At 46.4% G+C, this 12,948-nt stretch overlaps 2 protein-coding genes across 2 annotated transcripts in view; both read left to right on the top strand.

The window, feature by feature from the left end:
* LOC147208109 (major histocompatibility complex class I-related protein 1-like) overlaps positions 1 to 4,777 on the top strand; it is a 44,742-nt gene extending 39,965 nt beyond the window's left edge. The window contains exon 7 of the mRNA XM_086107952.1: positions 3,906 to 4,777. Coding sequence (XP_085964078.1) covers positions 3,906 to 3,988 — 83 coding nt within the window. The 3' untranslated portion in view covers positions 3,989 to 4,777. The remainder of the gene's footprint in view (positions 1 to 3,905) is intronic.
* Positions 1 to 12,948, top strand: part of LOC147208110 (neural-cadherin) — a 174,243-nt gene that overhangs the window by 21,816 nt on the left and 139,479 nt on the right. The window lies entirely within an intron of this gene.

Raw genomic sequence — 12,948 nt, forward strand, 5'->3', positions numbered from 1 at the left:
ATCTCCAATCCAAAGTGATGCAACATTGCCATCTACAGGCATCTTTTACACTGACAAACGGCCCACTCGTTGAAAAAAAATAAAATAAAAATTGACGGTTCCCCACCTGGGTGGCACGCAAAGCTGGAGTGCCAGTGGACAAACGCAAACATTGACGGCAGCAAATGAGTTAACAGCCGCTAACGTCTGGTCATGCTAGCGCCGCCGTTAGCTTTCCCGTTCGCGCTCTCGCTCAAAGCCATTTTTGATACTCATCACGTCTTTTGATTGAGGCCCGTTGTGCCGCCGTCTTTTTTATCAGTGCTCTCATTCTGTCACAGGCGAGCGTTTAACATCTTCATCTTTGTCTGTATTCACACGCGCCAAGGTTTTTCGTGTATATTAAACGCCTGCCTTTAACCGCAGCGGGGCCCCCAAGGGAATGCCATTCAGCCCCCCCCGGAGAAGATGTTTCATTCAATGCAACTTTTTTCTTTTTTCTCCTTCTTCTGCTTCCCTTTTTCCCCCTCCTCTCTTTGCTTACTTTTTTGTTCTCCTGACGCACAAAAGATTGCCCTTGAAAACCAGCGGCCCCCCGTTTGCCCGAGCACCTCTTGAAGCATACTTCTCCTCTCCTGGAATTTGTTTAGAAGAGTTGCACATGCTCAGCTGCCAAGATGCGTCACGGATAGGACTCTATTTCTTCTTCTTCTTCTTGTTCCTTGCTCAAAAGTAACATTTCCATCTCTTCCCTTTTCAAAAGCTCACCCTTGAAACATCTACGACGCATTTATCGCTCCTTTCTTTCTTCAATTCATTTAGCATTTACGTGGCTGAATTTCAAACGGAAATGCCGCACAAGTCTTGAAGGAGAACAATGAAACCTAAAAGGAATAATACACACAACGGAGGCCGCCTTATGAAACACGTCTCACGGTGGGGCTTCCGACGATTATTACATTTGGATAAAATGAGGGGAAAAGAGAGAGAATGAGCTCAACCACAGCTGGTCGAAAATCCAGTTACATTCAAGTAAGCTAGTGAATGTGTTGGTTTACAGCAGTACATGTCATGTTTTGGGTTTTTGAGTCCATTGCGGGTCCTTGTGAGTGTTCTCATTGTGGATTTTTGTTTGACTGTCCCAGTTGCTAAACCGCGACTGTGGCTGTCTTGAATCCGTGTTCAGTCGTTTTTCCAAACATAACTGGAAGTAAAACAAAAAACAACAAAAAAAAAAGAAAAAAAGAAAAAAGAATTGTTTCATCAATAGAAAAAAACAAAATGAACAAACGTATCATGGCTTGTCTTCCGATTTTAATTATCTATTTATCTACTTTTCGGGGGCAGCATTTTTTGTACAAAATGGAAAACATAAATAACGGGCGATGTGGATATTTGAGGATTTTGGCATTCTGTTGCCCGTTGCGTGACTCGGGTGCAAAGTTGCAGCAAAAGAGTTTTCATCTCGCTGGCTGCAACTTGACCAATTTCGATTGAGATGTGGGCATGTTTGTTTTGTTGCAAACCTTATATCTTCTTGTCTTCATGATGAGCAGACCTCGACGAAGCAGCTATGACCTGTACACGCATACACATACACAACTGGACAACCACACGCGCATACACATCCTTGTTATCACCGTCTTCATCGCTCCGATTCTTTTTCCCCCGTGACGTGGTTCGATAATGCGGAGCGCAACGGTGACCGTGCGGCTGGTCATTATCGGCCGCGTCGCGGTTACCCTACCCTACCCCCCCCCCCCCCCCCCCTTCCCATTCATCCCCCCCTTATACATGTTATGTCTTGTGACTTGTTGTAACTGTCTAATGCTTATTCATGTGCTAGGGTCTTTTTTTATCCTGGACTTAAATTATCCTCGGAAGAGGATAGTTCGAGCGTGGTTTTTTTTTCCCCTCTCCCTACCCAGCGTTTTTCCTTTTTGAATTCTGATTGTAATTTCCCCATTGCGGGACAAATAAAGGATATCTTAATATATGTGGCGATAATTCCCCCCCTAATAGCTCACAAATCTTTTGAAAAGAAACAAAGACAAAAGCACATTTTTCACAGTTCAGCATATAATTGAAAACGATTGATTGATGTCATTTCCAATTTCAAATGGCACTGAAACGGCACCGTTTTGATGAGTGGGGGCCCCCTTGCAATCGTCATGATGTCGCTTTTGAAATGTGGCGCAGTCAAATTTCGATCAACGTGGACACGACCAATGACGGCAACATAAATTGGTGGTCGTCAAGTCGAGTTTTGCTCTTCTCTGGCGTCCCCCCGCAGTCAAAGTCCAATGTATTTATCCGGCCCATAAAAAAAACAAAAAAGAGTCTCAACGGCTTCACGGCTCCACAGTTAGTAAATATGAATGACATTCCCTGATGTCAACCCCCCAGGAGGGCAAGGAAAAAACTCAAATAGATAAATAAACACATCTGCAGAAAAATGTTCACACTCAAACCGTGTATGTTTAAGTATGGGATAAAATCTGTAGATGTTGGCTAAGTAATAAAATGTGCGATCATGAGAGGAAAAAAAAAAGAGCTCATGGAGTCTGGAGTGAGTGGTGAAAGCCATTTTTAAAAAGAAAAAGCTAGCGCAATTCATCGCAGGCTATGCGTTGTTCATCGACGACGCTCATGGCATGTGCCTCAGCTGTAGTGTATCTTGGCAACTCCATTATTTTGCTGTCAAAAGATCTTTCTCCGTCGCCGTTGACGGTTTGAGATTCACAAAAGCAGAGTCGCCGTCCCGCTTGACATGATTGTTTTCCGAAAAAGCTTCTTTTCTGTCCTCAGAAAAGGTTGAGTTTCTCTGTTTTGTGGTCAGGAACCGTTATTTTGGGTGAAAGTGACTCAGAAGACAATGTACTTGAAAGACGGATTATCATGCTCTAGAATGGCCTGGCAGTTGGTGATTTTTGTCATCCGAATTCAGCGATATCATATCTGAGGCTTGCAACACACGGCAACCCCCCCACAAACAAACAAACAAACAAAAAAAAAAACAACAACAAAAAGACGACCATTTAGTCGAAATCCTCGTCAATTTCGGCACTTCTAAGTTAAGGTACCAGCTCTGTATTACATGAAAAAAGATGTTGGCCCTTCTTTCAGAACATGAGTGTGGCTAAAATGCCAAAGGGCAAGCCAAACCTTGGCTCAACTATGCTGCTGGGACTTTAAGGTCTCACATTTTGGAATTTGGTGATGAAATTGTCAGCGGTGCAGCAGCAGATCTCCATTCTTCTCCAGCAAGCAAACGTGCGAGGGGAAGCGGATTCTAATTTTAAGGTGCCGCATGGGGCGGGAAGTAAAAAAAAAAAGTAGCCCACTTTTTGCGCGGGTGCCGACACTTTTACTGCACTCTGCGGAAATGTTCCACGGCCACTCGATGGCGGCGCACATCTCCCGCGGGGCGTCTTTCTCTCTCGCTGCCGCAGCTCGTTAAATCACTCCCACCCGAGTTAGGTGCGAGTGTTTCCGCCCGAGCATTTGCAGCCGGGCGTCCCTCGGGCTCAACAAGAAACGGCCGGCCTGCGCTTTAAAAGCTTCAACAAGACAGATGCCTTTGGATTTCTTTTTTCCATTCGCCGGCCCGCTCTCGTGGCGCGCTGCATTGCGGGTATACTGCCGCTGTTGCGGACGGCGCAAAAAGACGCAAGGAATGCGCGATCAAAATTGTTGCGGCCAAGGGCTACGCCACATAAATGCTATTCACTAGCCCGTCTATGGCGTTCTCCTTGATGTGTTTGCGCTAATTAGTAACAACGAGAGAGATGGCACCGGAACACGCTCTAGCCTCACATGCAGTAGGAGTGCACAGGAAGAGAAAAGTGATGCGTGCATTGCGGTGTCATGCCTAAATCAGGTCCAAAAAAAAAAACCCAACGTGGAGCTGTTTTCCCCATTTGCAGATCAAAAATCAAAGGTGGAGGATGGAAATGGTCGAGCAAATGCACGGACTGCAGTATACGGGCATCATGTCAACAGGAAGTGAAAGGTGACCAAAAGGTGGAGTCTTTCCCACTCTTGGGAGTTAAGTATCAAAAGTGATTGACGGGAATACGTTTTGAGATGCGATGCGGGGAATGCAGGGTCGCATCTACAGGACTGGAATCGCAGTTTGACATTGCGGATTAAAAACATTTGATATAAGGAAGAAAAAGAAAGTGAATACGTGATGTTCTGCATGGGAATGAATGAATACAGCGTTTTTTTACACTGCCTTTCACTATTACACTTTTTTTACGCTGTCATGCCATATTGTTGTACCAAAAATGACCTCTCTCATTTGTCTTTCAGCCATTTACTGGTCGAACGGCCTCCCTCCTAATTCTCATGATGGAAAAAAGAAAGCTCATTTCATGCAACGTGGCATCGCAGGCGCACGTACGCGCGCCAAACAAAAAGTGAAACTGCGCGCAAGTTACTCGTCAAGACGCCAATTGGTTGTGCTGTTGTGGATGGCGGCGGTCTCACTGGTGTACCTCGTGAGGTGTCCGGAGGGGCTCTGACCTCTCCTGGATGAAGCTAATTGGCCTCCGAGTCTCCAATGTCCGAAATATGAGCCATTTATTGATTTGCTGTCAAACGTAATTAATACCATAATGGATCACATGTGTGTGTGTGTGTGTGTGGCAGGGGGCAGATCGATACATTTAAGACCTGATTAAAAGGAGCTTTGAGAACGAGCAGGCGGGCTAATTGGCAACCATCGAACCACCCGTCGAACCACCCGTAGCTTTCTTTCGCCATTATAAAAAAAATAAATCGGTACAATCATTGACACGGTGGATTATTCATTTATTGAATTGAAATCTGCTTTTCTCATTTTTAAAGTGGAACCTGTGCACTCGGTCACAAGTGGTCATGCCTTTTCAGGAAGTCATAATTCAATATTGGAGTCAAAATGTAACATTTTCATTTGATTTCAATATAATGCAAAATGTTGTAGGACATTGCCACGTTTTAAAAGCTTTCGATTCCAAAGGGATTAGCTGCATGCTTTGAATGGGAGAATGGAGCGCCATCTTGTGGACGAATATGACGGGCACATACGGAAAGGCCGTTCCGTGACGTCACACTGATGCGTCGTTTACGATCAAAACATACGATCAGCTGCTCTTGATCACTCCATCTCAGGTGCGGTTTTCTTTTCCGAATGCAGCGGGTCAAGATTAGCCTTTGAGTGTCAACTCGGGACAGATGGGACTAAGGAGAAGAAATCTTTTCTTTTTGGACAGCTAGCAAGTAAAACTGAAAAATAGATGATATGAAATGACTTGAATTAAAAAAAAAACAAGCATGAAACTAAGTGTAATATTTGGTACAGTTTAAAGAACGAAAATCCATTATACCCAATCATTTCATTTTATTCTCTAATATATGAAATTATTATTATTTAAAAAAATATCTCTAAAAAATATTGTTTTAACTTTAAATAGTTGAGAATTGGAAGATTTTTTTTTTTAACATGGTTGATTGCCATAAAAGAGTAAAAATACGTTCACCATTGCCAATGTTAAAAAGACGGGCTGGAGGATTTGGGGGCAGGCGTCTGTCAAATTCTTGCCCACCAGTCGAATCCAATCGCAGCTCTTTGGGCCTCGTGAGGTGGAGTTGACCGACAGTTCTTAACCGCATGAATGTTTTGGTTTTCTTCATTTTCGTCACAAATTCTGGCATATGCTAAAGCGATCCCTGCTGCGACCTCCACCGGTCCAACAGATGTGCCGCCAGTGAACGCCTCACCTTTTGACGTTTTCAGTTTTCCGTCTGGAGTCCATGTGTTCTGGCAGCTGACACTTTGCTCACTATCGGAAACGAAAGCCACGAGGAAATGGACCGCGCTTATATTCGGTTTTATCTCCACCGTCTGGTGTCCTGCGCAACTTCACAAAGCCTCACATTCAGCCATTGGCAGCCACATTCCGAGCCCAGTGGGAGCCCGTTGCCGCGTCCGCTGGGAGCATTCTGGCTTTCTAGTCTTGCTTCGGGACACTTTAGCTCGGCCTGGTCGCAAGGGAATATTTAACAAACACAATTGAACATGGCTTGACCAAATTGAGCTGAAGGATTGCATTCGTAGGTGTACAATCAGAAAAAAAGTCGTCTTGCATTAATATATATATATATATATAAATCGCGATACTCCCACTTTGTTTTGAAAAGTCTTTTTTTCGGGGCAGAAAGCGTGAACAGGTGCGACCTGCTCGCAGCAAGCTTCCAATGGAAAAAGTTGCTCCCGGCAAGAAGAAGTCCATCCATCCATCCATCCATTTTCCGAACCGCTTGATCCTCACTAGGGTCGCGGGGGGTGCTGGAGCCTATCCCAGCTGACTTCGGGCGGGGGGGGGGGACACCCTGAATCAGTTGCCAGCCAATCGCAGGGCACACAGAGACGAACAACCATCCACGCCCACACAATTTAGAGCGTCCAATCAACCTGCCATGCATGTTTTTGGAATGTGGGAGGAAACCGGAGCACCCGGAGAAAACCCACGCAGGCCCGGGGAGAACATGCAAACTCCACACAGGGAGGCCGGAGCTGGAATCGAACCCGGTACCTCTGCACTGTGAAGCCGACGTGCTAACCACTGGACTACCGGGCCGCCCAAGAAGAAGTCCTCTTTTGGAAATAAAATTGAAGAATAAAGTTGGAACCGGTCATCATATTTTGATATCCAAGTCAGAATTTTACAAGGATATGACTCTGGAAAACACACTTTCATGAGATCACAATTTATGCATCAAAAACAATGGGACTTTTGTGTAGGTTTTCCATGTTTGACAAAGCTCAGGTCCACCAAAAGCTGAATATGCTGTGTGAAATTCCACCTACACTGAGTCAAGTCAGCCAAAATGGTTTCCTGTGATGCGTTTAGGCGTGTCTGTGTTTTTGAAGCTTCGCAGCAGCGTTGGCAGCGTCACACGGGTACAGGCGCGCGCCGGCGCAAACATTCATGCGTGCTCTTGAAAAGATTTGCGCAAATGATGCTTTCTGCGCTTGTCACCTGCCGTTCCGAGATGTTTGCAACGCACCCGGGAGAAAACAAAACATCTGAAAAGGAGCGCAAATAAACGTGTTCTTTACTCAGCTGCCAGTAAGCTTGTCATAGAAGCAAAGCAGAAATCGCTGGCAGCTTTTCTGCCATTGTGTAAGCTGTCACCGTTGACTTACTGAGCCTTCCATAAAACGTTTCTGGAAAACCGCCGAAAAAGTCTCAAGAAGAAACGATACTGTTTGGGTTTGAATCCTTTTTTTTTTTTTTTTAATTTCGGGGCAAAATGGAAGACTTCCTGTGTATTTTCCACCATAGCGTCCCGAGGCTGTTTTGCAGGTCTTTTCACCACAGACGTGTCTACCAAATTGCATGTTGCTTAGTGAAATGAGCGTTGGGGGCTAGACTCGTGATTTTTTTCTTTTTTTCTCTTGGAGAACTCAACCTTCAACCCAGTTTCACTTCGCAACGCATTTGTTCGGCGTGTCCATCTTGAAACGATCCACAAGAAAGGGCTTGAGAAGCGATGCTGTCGGGTAAACAGGAAGTCTGCCGTACAAGAAATACATTGTGAACAGTATTATTTTTGCCTCAATATGTATGGCTGGAGCAACATTGGATGAATTCAGGCCTTTTTGATTGAGAAACATGACATTTGGCAGACATGTTCCCGATCTTGAGTAGACCCACAAAAAAAAAGCCACGGCCAAAAAGACACATCAAGTCTGCCGTGTTGCTTTGATGAACCCTTCCTGAATCGATTCCCCCGTTACCAAGGATCAAGGCAAATGAAGGTGACAAAATTTTAATCCAAGATAAATGAAAGGGATTAGTGAAGATTTGGCGTTTTCGTCATTGAGCCTGGCTCACTCACCGAAAATATGCTCATTACCATGTCTGTCATATTTTGAAAATTCAGCCCCAAATGCCGGATTCACTCATCGCCATGAAATTTGGTAGTCATGTCTCTCATTAGTACTGTGGACCCACAAAATAAGTCTCCAGATTCCGCCTCGTAAACATGAAATCTGCTCTTGTACTGTGGCAGGAAGCAGCCGTTTTGATGTCGGTATGGCCACTTCCTGTGTGTCTTTTAAAAGTCAACTCCTCCTCGAGATTTTGTCCAATTGTGACCAAATTGGAGAGCCGTCTACTTGGACGGATGGCCGATGCTGAATTGCAAAGATTTTTGACTTTGGTCATTGTCTGCGGGTGCGGCAAATTTGATGACTCGCCATAAAAACGGGAACATTCCTTGTGGGAGTAGCGTGGCGTCCAAAGATTACTGACTCGGCGAAGACAAAGTTTTTGTTTGCATCTCAACGTGCTCTCTTATTCCTTTCTCCCTTTTTCTGATGACCTCGTGAAGACTTCCTGCCAGACGTCGGGAGTGTATCAGTGGCAACTTTGGTATCGCCGCGTGAGGCCGTTTCCCACCGACGCCATCTTATTTCGAGTTCTAGTCTGCATCCAGCAGCAACATTTTTTTCTTCTCTGCCAAATCCATCCGGAGCTTTGTGGATGAAAAGGAGGATATTTCGATGAACCCGCGGATTTGATGGCGAGCCGCTGCAGGAATGCACTCGAGCGGCGGCATTCCAGAAAAGCTTTGACTTCAATCTTCCTTGCCAACTTGTTGCAATGAGAGAATGCCGCATCATTAGCCAGTGAGCGGTGTGTTGTTTTCTCGGCCCGTCGCCATCATCATCATCATCATCATCATCATCATCATCATCATATTTTGTCAACATCGTTATCGCTCTCGCAGTCTCAGGAAGCAGCCGCGGCTGCCGGCCCCATTTTAATAATGCTCTGTTGTTATCCCGGTCGACGGTCAGATCGCCATCACCTGCGTTCATCACCATCATAACCTGCCACGGCTCACCTTTGCTCGCTCGCCTTCGCTCCGCCGACCGGTCTTGAGTCGCCGATCCCTTTTATTAAATCAAATCCGGCAGCTTGGCTCACTGCGATACGGGCCATCGCCCACTAAAACCCTCAAGGCACCGGGAGGCTTTGCCCCTCCCTCCGTGCAGGTGGTCGTTTGTGTGCTTCTACATATAGATACAAATGTGTGCGCGGGCGCGGCGGCTGCTCACAAAGGCCATCCGTCTGAATTTCCCATGGTGCCTCCGCACTACTTAGCCAGAGGGAGATGTAGTGTGCGCCCGTGTTTGTGCGAGCGAGAAGAGATTAAGGCTGCGTTTGAGAAATGGCAGATTCACGATGCTGCAATAGCAAGATACCCGATGCCCTCAAGACATTAACCATGCGTGTGTGCGGGTGCTCGTGTGTGTGTGTGTGCGTTTCTGTCTGCGTGACGCAAGGAAAACATGGAACTGTTTATATGCGGGGGGAGAGGGAGATCACTGTCAGAGTGTACAGTAGATATAAAACGTCTACACACCCCTGTTGAAATGAACACTAGGTGTGGGTCTAAGTGTGTGTGCAAGATTAGTGTGAGTGAATGAGGGTTTGGCTGTGAGTGTGTTTGAGAATGTGTGAGTGTAGGAGTGAGTGGGAGTGTGTGTGTGTGTGTGTGTGTGTGTGTGCGTGGAATGCCACCTCCTCCTGCAATTCTTCCACCTGTGCTTCTGCTTCTCCTCACCTCTTCTCGGCCGGCCGGTGTTGCCCAGCATCGTAGATTGGAAACCAACGGCAAAAGGACACCGGCTGCTGTCGTCATGTCTCCATGACAATTATGGTCCATGTTTGAGGTCAGATGTTCTCATTCTTAGGTGGCACTCCAGCGGCCGTGTATTCTGAAGATTGTCCGCCAGATATTGCTTGGACTTGTAACGCTCAGCATTGTGTGTCGGTGGGAGTTTTCCGCGCAGCCATCGCCACTGGGGTTTTATTCGGCACCAGAGCAACGGCGTTTCCTTTCGCAGAAAGATGGAATGCATCCGTGGGGTTGTTTTCATTGCGCTTGACATGCGTGTTGGTCGTTTGTGACTACCACCGAAAGAGTTCATCACGCCACAGGAAGAAACGGGCAGAAGTACAATCGTTTTTCCGAGTTTTGGGGCAGCAGCGTTTTGGCTCAGCTGGAGCGTCCCGGAGTGGATGAAGCGATCCGTTTACTGGTGGCAGAGGCACCAGGACAGTGAGAAATGTGATATTTTCTCTCGGTTGTAGGCGTCACTCGGACAGCAGGCGTTCAGACCAGGTGGAGAACCTTGGAATGGATGGCGCAAGCAACTTATCAGTTGCTTCATTTACAAGGCAAGCAGTTTAGCGAAGCTTGCACTTGTGAAATATGAGAGATATGTGATCTGTCTTTCTGCTTCCAGTCAGAACATGAGAAGCTTTCATGTAGAATCCTGTAAAAGAGGAAGCCAGCACTTGATGGATGATCGACTGCTTAATATGCAACGTGCGGTGTGAAAGCTTGGAGCACAGTAGTCGTCTATTTTACTCGTCTGAATCAGCGCTTGAGCAGCAGCATTTTGAACCCACTGGAAATTTGCGCTTGAGAAGAAGCAAGACGCTTCTCAGTGAACAGGGGCAGCTGGCACTAGACTCCTTGATTTTCTTAGTTCTACTCAGCGGCTGAACAGCAGCGTTTTGGACCAGTTAGAAAATCCCGTTTGAAAAAAAACATTTGGTTCGTTCATTTACGGGGCTACCAGAGCAGCCAAGCTCGTACAGGAGAAATGTGATCTCTTCTCCTGTACTTCTAGTCGGCACTCGCAAAGGAAAAGCCGACCTTGTCTACCGAAATGAAACGTCCTCCGAGCGGCTGAGTCTTGAGCCTGCCGCTTGTGCGGCTCACTTGTGGAAAAAGCGGAGCTCCAACTGCCGCCCTCCTCTCGCAAACAGACGGTGCGAAGTATTTTTAGCGCCAGGCGCTTTCTGCACGGCTCTTCAAACGGTGCCGCGGGTGCCCCCGGAGGGGGTGATGTTTGTCTAGACTGGCGCAGCGGCCGCGTCAAGATCCAGCCGTGAATAAACGCCAGACATTCACTTATAGTCAAGTTTGCCACCATCGCACTTAAAAGAACGCACGGCGACTTGACGTTGAATATTTGGCTTCTTTGGTGCCGCGCCGAGTCAGGAAATTAAATGATGCTCGCTGGTGATGCCCTAATGACTTAGCTTCATCACATTCAGTGGGTGGGGAGGAGGGCGGGGGATGTGACGAAAACCGGAAAAACATTCTTTTCCAATTTTCATCTTCAAATGATTTGAACTCTGGCGTTTGTTCTTTTACTTGTCACCCCCTAGTGGCCTGGATGAACTGCAGCTGAGCTTCGGAAAAAGCAACACAAACACTCACTTGCCCTTTCTCTCGCTCACTTCTGATAGTGACTGTGTGTGGCGTACACACACACACACACACACACCCACACACACACACACACACACACACACACACACACACTGTGACAGACAGAATGGCACACAAAACGATGTGTCGATGTGGGTGGGTGACAGAGAGAGAAAAAAAAGAGGAGGATAAAGAAAAGAGACTCGTGCAGTGCATGCGTGCGCGTTCCAAGGGAATGTGTCATAAATGTTGGATTGTTGTTGTTGTTATTATTTCATTTTCCCACAAGGAATTGCATGGGAAAGTTCCCAGTGATAATACACGGGAAGAGTCCAAAAAGGCACATTTGACGACTTCTCCTTGACTGATTTAAAATGAGGCACAAGATAAATGTTCCCCACACGCTCCATTTTGTCTCAATCGTTTCAAAACGGGGTGAATAATTCATTCCAATCACTCTTGTTGAACTCCTGACTATTTCCTGAATGAGAGAGTCCCGACAACAAGTGCCCACGCGAAATGTGCCCTGACAAGATGCTTTTTACATTCCCCTCAGGCGAACATTTTGGACTTGTTTGCTTTTGCGAGCTTTTTTTGCAAATGTGCTTGATGACTTCATCGATGGGAACTCGACTCTAAAAAGAACTCCCTTTAGTTTTCACCTGGAACCAGAAATGGAAAAAAAAAAAAACTCTGTTGGAAAAAAGGGAAGATTTTGAATTTGAAAATCAACTTTTTTTTTCAATGTTTGTTGCCATTTACCCAACAGAGGACATGGAAAGTTATTATTGAAACAATGATACTATGTTTCAATGTAACCAGTCATGTAATCATGCCAGTATGATTTGGTGATTTGGTGGTGTGTGTGTGTGTGTGTGTGTATACGTGCGTCCCCTCCCTTCTGTCTTTGTTGAAAGCATGCATGTGCTCGGGTCTCAGGAGCTCCCGGTGCCTGTAAAGCTTCTCGGGTCCCCGGTGGGCCTCTAATGGGCCTGTCAGCCGCTCGGCAATCTCGTGAGCCTTTGCGAGCCCGCAACGCGTCTGCTATCGTGTCCATCGGACTGACGCACGCACACACAAACACACACGCACGCGCACCGAGTGAGAGGCAGTGGAACAGCTTTTGGTGGTAAACTACGTCAGCCAGTGTGCATGCTGATCCTAATTGACAGTGATGCCACAAACTCCTCTGAGACTCATGGATACACACTGTGTGCTTTTTTTTTTTCTTCTTTTTTTTGGAGCAATAGAGACGGTGTGTGCGAGAGAGAGAGAGAGGGGGGGGGGTGCGTGTGCTCGTACATAGCTGTAGGAGAGGGGGCAAATGAGTGCATATAAGAGAGAGAGAGACAGAGCGTATGAGAGAGTTAGTGTGAGTACGAGGCAGAGAAAGAGAAAGAGAGAGTGGGAGGCAGAGATAGTTGTGTGAGTTTCAAGGCACGCATGAGTGCACAAGCGTGTGAGACAATACGCTGTGCATGCAAGCATCAATGTGCTTGTGTGTGGGATTGTGTTTGAGTGTGTTTGAGGCAAGAGAGAGAACGTGAGTGTGTGTTAGAGAGATTGCGTGCAATGTTTTTTTGGGTGTGTGGAGGAATGTGTGCAGGTGAAACTGTTTTGAAGCAAATGTGTTTTTCGTGAGAGGCTTTATGATTGTGTGAAAATGTGTTTGTGACTGCGTGTGAG

Source organism: Hippocampus guttulatus, chromosome 3 (genome assembly GCF_054856545.1).
Source record: "Hippocampus guttulatus isolate MCC_2025c chromosome 3, RoL_Hgut_1.0, whole genome shotgun sequence".
NCBI classification, from domain to species: Eukaryota; Metazoa; Chordata; class Actinopteri; order Syngnathiformes; family Syngnathidae; genus Hippocampus; species Hippocampus guttulatus.